Raw genomic sequence first — 12,171 nt, 5'->3', positions numbered from 1 at the left:
TATCTTTCAATAGTAGTTTCAGTAGAAGATACGGTGGTGGGGGGGTCTGTTGTGTTACACTGTTTATTTAACATTTCATTTGCAATTAATGAGCCATACTAAGGTTCTGCCCAGTAGTTCTGTGATGTGAGTAATACAACAGTGCACTATGGTACTGTGCTGGGTATCTTGTAAGCACTTCTGCATTAAATGGTGCTGAAATATTTTACTCAAGCGCAAACACTCTCACAGCCCGGGCTGCAATATATGTCAGATTACTTGAAAACTGAGGGCAATGGTGGATAATAGGGCTTCTAGGGATTATTCTGCAAATATTTATACACTAGTATGCTCTAAGAAAAATCTCAACTTTTATTATTTATTAAAATACTGTTTAAGGTATTGCTTTGAAGTTTGTCTAGTTATATCTATGATAATCCTCAGCGGCACAGTCTAGTGTGATCGTACGAATAGAGAACATGATTGTCCTGGAGCCTGTTTCAACTTACTACAGTAAATTACCCAGATATATCAGTCCATGTTCTAGATGCGAGAGAGTTACACAGCAAAGTGATCATGTTGGGCCTTGACCACCTGTGGTATACCCATCTGAATCAGGACTCCTCCTCCTCCTGGAAATGTATTAGACAACAAATTAAGTCATTTATTTGTTAGTTACTTGGTATTTAATGTTTTGAATTTGGCTCCTTGTAATGCAACAAAATATTGAGCCACCTAGGATACAACAGCAGCAGTTTAATCGTATCAAATTCAGAAGCCTAGTTCTTCTAGACCAATGTGTGACCTCCGCACTCCTTGTGTTAATCCAGCAGTGGATCGCATCTTCAAAGGTATTTTGTGATGTCACAGACATCAACAGTCAGCCCAGAATAGTGAAATGTTGTCCTGGAGTGAAACCAATGTTTAAATCTAATATTTTCACCCTCTGTGCCAAGCCACTGCTGGATAACTCCTAAAAAAACAACAACTTTTGATTCTTCCCCTTGGCATAGAATAACACATGTGTCACTGAATCACAGAATGACATACAGTCAGTGCTGAGTCACAAATAAAGTTATGGCCCTCACAAACAAATTATATCTTTGTAAAGCATAAATTGTTCCATTTTTTGTTGAGGATGAGACGTGGATTCAGATATGTTAATCTGGGGTACTGATGTGTGATGCTGTTGTACAAGAAGCTTTCCCCCCCCAAAAAAACGACCACATTGGTCATTTCTATAGCAGCTTATTATGACCTATATTTACATTTGGGGTTGGCGGCCTCCTCTAGTGGTATAAGTTATGACTGGTGCCAAGGCGAAAGTGAAGTCACAGAGTGTAAAAGCAAAGGCAGAAGTGAGGATACAGTGTATTAAGAACGACAAGGCGGGCAGGAGGGGGGTGGATGGGTCTAACAGGCAGTCCTTTATCCCAGGAGACGGGTGTTTGTGTCTCATGTGAACACAGAAGTCAACATTGTTATTTGACAGTTACGTAACTTAATTGCTGGGCCAATGTAACAGCCTCACTCTTGGTAGTTCAGTCCATTTCATTTACATGTTAACCATCTTTTTGTAAACCTTTACTTAATCCTTGACGACACTGGGAGCATTTCACAAAGTTAATGACATGTTAAAAATAGTGTCCAAATGGTAATGTTCACCCTCTGGAGTCCATCTATTTATTGAAAATACACATGTTTTATTTACAGTAATAACTTTATTTATATATGATTTGTAGACAAGCTGAGAAAGTCAGTTGAAAGTGTAATCATAGGAGCTTTCACAGTGTGCCATTTATGTTTCTGGACCATTTTTAAAATGTGAATTTTCTTTCTACAATGAAAACTATTACTATTTTTAATTTATATGCAAATAGACTGTTTTGTAGTTTTATTATTTATTATTTTTTCTGCTGTTTTTGTGTGTATAAATGGTAAAAAAAAAAAAAACAACAACAACACCTGTGTCTTTTGTTTGTATTTTCGGTTCCAGGCAGCTTTATACTTTGTTATTTAAAATAAAATGAAAAATCTGACTGATAGTCAAGTTTGTGTGGAGAAAAAGGAGCCATGCATGTGATGTAAGGACGGACTGAAAGATGCTAAACAGAGACAGAAATTAATGCATAGGAATTTGAACCAAAATCTCCTGGACTCCAGAGGTTTAAGAGATGAGGATGTGTTGACCTCTTGCCACCAGTAATGATGGAACAAACGACATGCTCTATGGTTTGGAGGACTTGTACAGTACTGTGTTACATTATATTGGTAAATAAAGATTAAATCTTGTCCCTTTTTAGTTGCTGTAGGTTCATCAACACCTAGTACAACTAGGAATGACGAGTAGGGCATTCAGGATTTAAAAAATTTAAATTTAATAGGTGAATCTATATCATTATATACTTCTGTGAAATTACCTTTTAAGGTATAATGTTACTGAAGAGGCTTTGGTTTCCCTTCATCTCTGTCTGTGACATTGCCACACAAAGCTGCATCACTTTTGATTGTCACTCATCCAGCTGACTAATGCTGCAGCTTGTTGGCAGCATATGGCTGATATGAAGTGCATTTTTTTTAGTTTAGATAGCTGATCCGATGAGACAAACATATGGGTGCACTTTTATTGGAAAGCAGTCATCAAAATCTGCATGTAGAGCAATCATGACATGGTGCACTGTGTGTATTTGATGGTGAAATGATGTGAGATGCATACATCTCCAGACCACATATTTTGAGGGATTAATAATTTTGCCGCATAATGACATCCATCGAGTGCTGACTTGCATGTTCTTTGGTACAGAAAATCCATTTTCAAATGTAGCGTTTTCCAATGTTCCATCAATACGGCAATAAACAGATGAAATTGTATTCCCAGCAGCCATCAATAGCAAATATTCTTACAGGGATGAGGAAAGAACACAAAGCTCTCATTATAACACGTTGTTAAAGTTCACGCTGTAAGGTTTAGAGAGCAGGTATTATTTCCCACTGGAGCACTGACATTATAAAACATGTATGTGTTGGACACACTGGATTATAACAGGCATATATGGAGAGCAGCATATAAACTGTTGTTCTACTGTTCAACTGAGTTTAACCTTTATTTCAGCAGTAGAAAGGCACCATGCATTCAACAGCAGTATTACTATTTGTACAACTTTGAACTAAACAAGTATTGTTTTTGCAGATAGTTAAACACAATATTGGCTTTAAAATATGCATTGCAGAAAAACTGTGAATGATACAGGAAAGCCATGATACATACACATCATTGAGAGAAATAACATTACCTCTCAATGCTCTTTTTTTTTTTATCTTTGTGTCTTCAACAGCACATTGCAACATATGCTGCACATCATTACACAGTGCCATGATGTAGAATAATGGCAATGATTTAAGTGTGGACATAAATATTAGTGCTTATCTCATTGTGATTAAGCACTGCTAATTTAGGCCATGTTTAGACTGCAGGAAAAAGTGGCCCAAATCATTTTTTTGGTTCATATGTGACTCAGATTTTTTTAAATAATAATTATAGTCTGATCTTTTCAATAAGGGCTAGGGACACTTTCATATGTGGTCCTAAATCAGATACAGGTCAGATTTTTGCAATGTGACCTCAGTGTGAACAAGTCATATTGGGATTCAATGACTTTTACTCTGGACCTTCCGAAGGTCATCTCAAGTAGCTTAATGCAGTCGGGCATGAGGACATGGGGCGCAGCCTCGCAAAATTTGCGTACTGACTTTGCAATGCTAAACAGGTTAGACAATGTCCTGCCTTGCTGCATGCCAATTGCTGGCTTCCACTGCACATAAACATAAACATAAGAATCTAAGAATAAAACTGTAAACGCTGACTTCAGTGACATCCTCCATGTTTTCTTCCATTCAACAGCATGCTGCACGGGACATCTTTGTTATTGTTCTTTTCACATGTGGGTTAGTACAGTAAACCCCAATCAGATCTGAGCCATATATCCCAATAGAGCACTAAACTCTGCAGTGTGAACAAAGCCTAAGATATTTGACCTGTTTCAAGCATGTTGTAATTGGCTACTTTTTAACTGTACTGTTTATTTTCAGGTACAATGTTAGCATATGTCTCTTCCAGTTTTTGTAATTCATTCATAAATTGTGAAGTCATGAAAAAATCCTACAAATATACTCTATCTTAAACAGTCCAAAGTAACAAGTTATAACTTTCAACAGAGAGAGACAGAAGTGCTTCCTAATGTGTCTGATGAAAAACAGGATTAAAAATTGTAATCTCAGTGACAACATTTGCATTATGTATTTAGTGGATTGTTACAAAGGGATGGGAGGTTGGCTAGGCTTCCACACTGATATTCTTTGTATTTCTAATGTGTAAAACATAACTGTAATACTCCCTCAAGGTAAAAATCAAACTGCAATGCGTTTGTGAGTGATACTTTTAATTGAATCTTATGAATTCATTAATTAAAGGTGTTTTGGGAGCTCATTAGTACAAAAACTGAACATTTTAATCTCAGTGCTTTTTCAGGATGTTTATGAATTCATAACAACACACATGCATAGGGAACACATTGTTTTATACAACATTTTCAGCTATGTGCATGACTTTTCTGTGATTACTGAATGAATGTTTTATCCAAAGCAACTTTTTCAGGTTTACATCATCCAGTGCAAAGCTTAGTGGAACCTGATCTGAACTTCCCATGTATAGGTTCGCCTCTTTGTTTATGTGTTTCCTGATTAAACCAAATTTGGTCGAGGAATGTTTAACAGCACTCTCCAACTGAGGTGGTTTAAACTCTGCTTGTCCAGTGCTTCAGCTCATGAGAACATAAAATAATATTAGATGTTTAAAGCTCAACCAATATCAGATTGCTGTGGCCAATAATAATAGCAATATTTGAGAAATAAAAATATATCAGTCGGTAGTCAAATTTTAACAAACAAATGGCATAAACATTTTTAATACAAAGGCCTTAAACAAAACTATTAGAGAACTGCAATCAAGATTTGTACTGAGCTAGATATTTTACAGTTAAAAATGAATCTTTATTTTAGTGTACAACCCATGTAATGTAGCAGTTACTGTTCTTACTGTTTGTACTTATATGTACAAAAAGTAATGCACTATAATTCATATACAACTGTGTAATCGTATGCTGGGAAGTGGAGGAGGTTGCAGAGCATTAAATAGAACTATCATATTTCGTAAGTCATGTGCATACGTTTTTGTAAGATATCATCAGGATCTGTTTATTACCTCAAATATCTTCAAACATATGTGAGACATCCGTCCTGCCACCGTATGTATTGATACTGCATATTGGCTGTGAGCTAATATTTGACCTACTTATCTGTCAGCCTATAGAGATTTCACATTGCAAGTGGAAGAAAACAGTGCTGCAGACCAGCCCTGTCTCCTTTACAACATACCGTTTTTTAAAATGTCTTAGTGTCATAAAGTGACCTCTACATTACTGATGTTGAGTTCATTTGTTACGGCTTATAGCAAATACAAAGTAGTTTAAGAAGTAAACAAAAAATAATGCATTCCCTAAAGTTTTACTTTTAAATCTCCTTCTTAGAAAATATATGTTATATGCAATGCACAGACACATACATGTACTGTACCAAGGTCAAAGTCAAAGTTATTCAGGTCTTGTTGAAGGATTAAATGTTAAGTCTAAAAACAAGTTTTCTGAAATGTTCAAACCTTGTATAGACATGGTACTGTGTAGTACAATATGTATTGCTTAAATGACAAAAAGATTGACACAGTCTATGTCCTGATCCTGTGTGCAGCACTTCATCACTCACCATTTACATAAAGCATTCAGCCTTCACGACTGCTGTCATTCAAGCCCATCCTGGAATTGATTGTGTACCGAGTGTGTCTGGATGAGTTGTTTTTCAATCAGCAAGGAGGATTAAATGCTATCAGTGACAGGTTAATGCATATTAATGTATTTCAGCTAAGCCTAAACTATTGTCTTTGCCTTTGTTTTGATTCTCTCTTGTGGACTTAAGTATCTCACATTAAAATGTTCAGTTGAAACTTGGTGTTATCAATAAAATGTAGGGATCTGACTATGCACACATTTTGGCCATTTAAAAAAACACAGAACAGAGTAGGATGCAGTATAATGTTCCAGAGATAAATGCAAAGGAGAACATGCTGCTCTGCATTACAGATCTGTGTCAGCACCCCAAGCTTTTCTGCTGAACCCACATGGTCAATAAATTCTCGCTGTTTAAAAGGCGCATGAGTAGAATTGTACTCTCTAAGATCTAATGAAATGACGAGGAATTGACCTTCAGGACACATGGGATTGATTCTTTACCACCATCCTCATGGTAATTGGCTACGTATAGTTCTGCTCTGAATTATAAGTGAGTTGTATTGAGAATGTATGTCACACAAGAGTGCTCAGTCCTTCAAGGTTTACAGTTCAGAAAGGCAACAATGGCTCCCCAGGGATTAGAGATGTGCATGGCTCCAAGTTAAAAGGCTAAAATGCAGCATCAGCATACAAAAGTGAACGAGCGCACATCTTAGTAAAAGGTCCCCATTCGACCCATTCTGATTAAAAGCTGTAATGGATTAGAACATGCTGAAAAATGCTACATTAATTTCTTGGTTGGCAATGAAAATTAGTAGTCCAACTGATTGCTTGTTTAGATAATGAATGGCGGCGCCACACATGTCATTTACATTTATTCCCACTGAGAGAAAAGCTGATGATTTAAAAGCCTGGAATTATTTTTAGCCCCACAGTTTTTTCTCAGGTGGTTTGGCCAGGTCAGCAATTTGATTTGAAGTGGGAGTGGCGTGGAAGGCCACTGTGCAAAATTGAACCAAATTCGACTGGCAGCATGTTAAACCATGTGTAAAATCCTTGCGATGGGCTTAGAAAACGATCCCTGGCTGGAGCCGCTACTTTCCTCCCACCTCTGTCTTTAGGGATGGTCACACTCATTTCTGTGCACCACTCATAGGAGCCTTTGAAGGAAGAGGGATGTCCAGGAGCCTATTAACCTCCCCTGTGCCTGTGCACTGATTCCTGACACACACCCAGACACCAGGTCACAACCTCTCGGAAAGTAACTGCCCTTTCACACAACATTGGCAGGTCCTTCTTTGGTTCCTGCGTGCTGTCCTTTTTATTGTATTTCCAAGACTCCAAGAAAGATACTCGGCGTGCTTTGTAAAATTATAATAATTGTCAATTTTGCAATGACCCTTATTTTGAGTTGTCTCATGTAGACTTCAGGCTTGTTTGTCTGCTCATAAAGCTGTTATGGCTCTGGGGCGGCTGTTCAAAACTGTCTAAAAGTGTTAAATTAACTCTGTTGGCTTTGGGCACATTTTCATACATTAAATCACTGGCATGGGTTTTTGCACTCTCACAGACTCGCTGTCAAAAAACATGAGAGCATCATCATGAGCTCCTTTTAGAACCTTAGAGGTGGTGTGTGGTGGCCCCTTATGACCTTATTATATTTTATGATATTTTTATGATGGGCTTAAAACATCACCATATTCCTGCAGAGGTGCATTGTTCTGCTGTGGCATTTGCAAAATTTTCTTTCTAAAACTGATCACAGGATTACTGATGTTGTCTCTCAAAATTGCTGTAAGAAAGTAACCCTTGTGTCACACGGTGTAATTGTTTTGACAGTTTACCAGAGATCAGAACTATTTCTAGGTGTTCTCCATTGGTGAAGCGTCTTCATTAGTCAAAAGGCGTGGGCGGGACTCTTGCTCTCTGCAGCGAGTCAAAGAGAAAGGCAATAAAGGGAGGCAGGAGCTGCACTTTGCCGACGAGCATCTCTGCCGTCCTGCTAGACTACAGTAATCACTGCCCCCGGATCTGCGAAAATACACAGGGACTTCTCTGGAAAAAGGCAGAGTTCATCAATGTAACTCCGGTCAGTCCGAAACTGCGCCGTTTACCTGGATAAGTCCATCCCGAGGACAAGAGACAGACAGAAAGAAAGAAAGAGAAAGACAGAGACAGACGCGAGTGGAGTGTCGACGTGAAATTGTGAAGGAAAAGAGAAGAATATGATTGTCAAGCTGCACTTGATCTTCATCCTTTACAGCCTCTGTGCAAGCATCTTTAAAGGTGAGCGCTGGATGTTGCTGTATAGACGGGCGTGGTGTGCGGGGAGGTGGTGGCTGCGTTAAGTGTAAATATCATATGTGACTGTGTCACACGTGAGTTCAAGTGTACAGTAGAAAGAGAGTTGATTTTCCTTTAAAATGATATGTGTTTGCGCAGTAGTTTTGGTCAGAGGACGGCTGTCGCTGTCTGCTGTCAGAGCCGACTGTGCTGGAATGCCTGAAGTTGAATTGTGCGGCGTAATGAAAAGCAGAATGCGGCTGCACAAGTTTTTGTATCAGCGACAACTTGGATGCCCTTCCTTTGGTATTAAGTGGCAAATAAAACATCAGGCTGCAGATGAGTCTCCTGCAGTCGCCCACTGTTTGTTCATCCAGTTATGTCCCCTGGAGCTGACACACGGATGCACGAAAGGTTACAGCAGCTAGTGGCGTGCGTCTGTTTGTTGTGAGACCGGTGTCATTGAGTGGATCATTGTGAAGTCCTACTGTCGAGTCTTTTTGGACCTTTTTTAAGTCATTTCACACATGACTTTAAATCAGTGACGACATGTGACAAGAAGTCTTTTATACAGACATGACTGCATTTGAGTTGAGCTTTTGTCTCCAGCACGGCCAGTTTGCGCACTGTGTTGAAGTGTAGGCAGAACGTGTGTGTGGTTGGCGTGTGCACGGACTGTCGGTATGCACTATTGACCGCGCAAGCCATGTAGTCGCTCATTCAGAGTTGGGATCAGACGCGGGTACGGTTGCTTGTGTGATGCCTCTCTGCAGCCAGGCATCAGTGTCTCCTCATGACAACTCCCTCAACTCCCCACAGACCGTCCCGCTCTTGGACATGCTTGCGCAGCCACCGCCCTGTAGGCGACCAGTGCGCAGATACATAACGCCTACAGCAGAGAGGGGGTCCGTTTAGGGATTTCATGTCAGGAACTCCCAAATCAAAGCAACAGAAACCCCGTTGACTCCAGTTTGACAACATTTTGTCCCACATTGCACCAGGAGGAACATTTTTTTGTTGTTGTCATTCCTGACTCAGTATACTCAGTAGGGAGGAAATAATCAGAGACCAATAGATAATAGTGACAGTAACCTATGCTCAGAGTGTTCATCCAATAAAGCTAATCATTTTTAATTTAGAATGACTCTGAAACTATTTCTGTTGAGGATCCCCTCCATCACTTTCAGAACGAACACAGACTATGAAACCGGAGAGAAACCTCATCAAGAGTCTCTATAAGGCGGTCATCTCATTTCCACATTGCACCATCATATCAAAGATCAACTCTCAAATGAGTCCTATTTCAGTCTCAGATATTACACATCACCTCTTGCCACTTGTTAAATATTTTTAGTCCAAGTCAAACCACTATGTGTTGAAGAAACGTACAACCGAGGCTCAGTTGGACTCCAATGCCAGGCAGTTTAATGGTGTTAAATGTCATGGCTTGTTCATTAATGTTTTTCCCCTCAGTGTATGTTGCTTTCGCAGTCTTGCGGTCTGTCCCTTTGGCAAGTTTTTTCCCCACACATTTGCTTCATCTCAATGAAATGTCCAACTTAAAATGCCATCAAGTGTTGTAAATCCAGCGGTGACCTGGTGACACATCACAGCCAGATTTATATGATGTCGTGCCACACAGTGGATTGGATCGTAGTTATGGTTAAATGATAGGGGTGGGGTGAATCAATACAGCATAGTATCATGATGTTTTATGTGGCAATATTGTTATACATAGATAAAAAGTATCAATGTTTTATTTTTTGAATTACTAGTATCGCAAATAGCCTAAAGTTGTTGGTACTATAATCCAAATAAAGTGTTCTTTCAGTCCACTAGATGGAGCTATTTTATTTTATTTCATTTAAATTTCACAGTAATTTACTTTTAAAATTTCTCAATTCTCAAAGCGGATGTTTGCATTCAGTTGAATTAGACGTCTTTTAGGTGCTTGCAAAATTAAGGAGACATTTTTATGACAGTGTTGCTCAGTTTTGCTATTGATAATCCCATTTTGCTACAATAAAAATGATTGAAGTAAGATGAAAAAAGGAAATAAATGACAATATATCGTAATTTATGATATCGCAATCCCCAGCACAGTCATAAAATGTTTAAAATCGTATGTTGTCTTGACTTTAGTATATTGATAATATTGTATCGTGTGGCATCTTGTGATTCCCACTCCTATTAAATGATCAGAATGTGTAGATGTTGCATAACTGCTAATCTTTTGGTATTCTTTGCAAAGCAAAGACAATCTCTTCTTAGATGACGTCCTACTATCCAGCCAGCCATTAGTGTCAGTCTATATCAGCATTGTATGAAAGTGAACCTGCAGATGAATGGAACTTGTTTCAAAACTGCACATTCAAGGATACTCCATTATTCAGGATTTGAGAATTGGCCTCCGGTTAGAATTGCATTCAGGGACTATGTTGTAAGCAAAGCCATACACAATAAAAAGTAAATATCAATGATGTTAAAAGGATGAGAATGTGAGTTTACTAGCACCTTGCATAAGAAGGTTGTTGTTTGGCTCTATGCGAGTTGTAGTTAATAGGCTGTATGGAAAACCACTGTTATGATTCTTAAAGGTTGGTGTGGGTCGGTACGGATGCTCCATCTCAGTCCTATCCAGACTGAAATTTAAATATCCAGAATAATGAATGAAATAGTACAAGATGTTTATATTTAAATGTCAGATGCAAATCTTGGCTTTAAATTAGTAGATAGACCAAACTTGGAGTCGCCTCCTCTTACAATAGCCAACATGGCTGTGCTCAACTAATCACTTCACCCTTGTTATGCCATTTGGTGGACATTATACATTTTACTTATTCAACATTTGGCTGTATCAGGGGGCTGTGCGAAAACTATGCTTTTTCTAACTACTGTAAAATAGACAGTAGAAGCTCAAAAGCTGCAGGGATGAGCATTTGTTGCTATAATAGTGTTAGCATCATTAGCTAACAGTAACGAGTGTCAAATAAAAAAGGACAGCAGAAATCTAGCCCATTTTACAATAAATGTGGGTTCATGACATCCTGCCAGAGAGAACAGGGCACAGAGACTTTTATCATCTTGTCCAAAAGCTCTGCTGAGATAGTGCCCACTTCAAGGGCTACTTTAAATATTTATGCTATGTGGCTTAAGTTTAGACACATGAACTAGGAGCACTCAGGACAGTGCCCCAAAAGTGTGTGCTGAAAGCACCCTGCCTCCAACAAGGCTGCACAATCCTCCAAATATGTTAATAAAATGGCCAAAATTGATTTTATCTGCATTGCGATTGGGATCTGCAGCAAAATATGCACATGTGGGCAATTATTTGATGCACATGCCAGATTATTTAATTTAAAGAGCAATAGTTTGGGAGAAGCAGTAGTATTTGGCCAATATTCAAATAATTCCCTATCTTGTAGTGTTAAATAGTCCATTTAATAAACTGCAAATGTGCAACTAAACCTAGTTCAGTCATGTCTTAACCTTTCACCACATTTCATTACAATCTGTAAACAGTTTTTGAGATATTGCGTTCACTAACGGACAAACAATCCAACAAATGGGACTGAAAACATAACCTCCTCTGCGAAGGTAATAAGGTTCAAGCGTCTTGTGTTATCACAGCCTAATCGACAGTTAAATTGCAGTGCGCCGCATCACACACTGCAGTGATACTGTAGACAAGACTTCAGCCTCAGCAGCTCTGTTCATGCTCCATAATGCTGAGAGTCATTTCATGCAGGCTCATCCTTCTTAGAACAACTACACTATTAGTATTTTGCTTAAATGCATTGCTGGACTCTTATCTGTTGCTGCAGCCTATGGAGTGCTACACTGCCTAAATGTTTAATTTGCTGTAGTGACAGAACAGATTAATTCTTCTGCAGAGTTACTGTAAATCTATTGTCTCCTCTCTATTGTGTGTCGTGCCTCCTGCTCCTGCTCTGAGTGTGAGGTCCTGTTATCCCCATATGTGCACCAGTGGGAACTTATGCCACCGTGTGAGGTGTATCACTGAACAGAGTCATAACAACATATTTCACCAAAGGCAGCAAATGCTGAC

At 38.8% G+C, this 12,171-nt stretch overlaps 1 protein-coding gene across 5 annotated transcripts in view; it reads left to right on the top strand.

Moving 5' to 3' along the window:
• Positions 1 to 7,769: 7,769 nt before the first annotated feature.
• Positions 7,770 to 12,171, top strand: part of cadm2b (cell adhesion molecule 2b) — a 132,160-nt gene continuing 127,758 nt past the window's right edge. For all 5 annotated transcript variants that reach the window (XM_059331501.1, XM_059331503.1, XM_059331502.1 and 2 more), the window contains exon 1: positions 7,770 to 8,105. In XM_059331501.1, coding sequence (XP_059187484.1) covers positions 8,045 to 8,105 — 61 coding nt within the window. In that variant the 5' untranslated portion in view covers positions 7,770 to 8,044. The remainder of the gene's footprint in view (positions 8,106 to 12,171) is intronic.

This window comes from Centropristis striata, chromosome 4 (genome assembly GCF_030273125.1).
Source record: "Centropristis striata isolate RG_2023a ecotype Rhode Island chromosome 4, C.striata_1.0, whole genome shotgun sequence".
NCBI classification, from domain to species: domain Eukaryota; kingdom Metazoa; phylum Chordata; class Actinopteri; order Perciformes; family Serranidae; genus Centropristis; species Centropristis striata.
The sequence above is the reverse complement of the archived record's forward strand: the minus strand, read 5'-3'. Positions and strand labels throughout refer to the sequence as shown.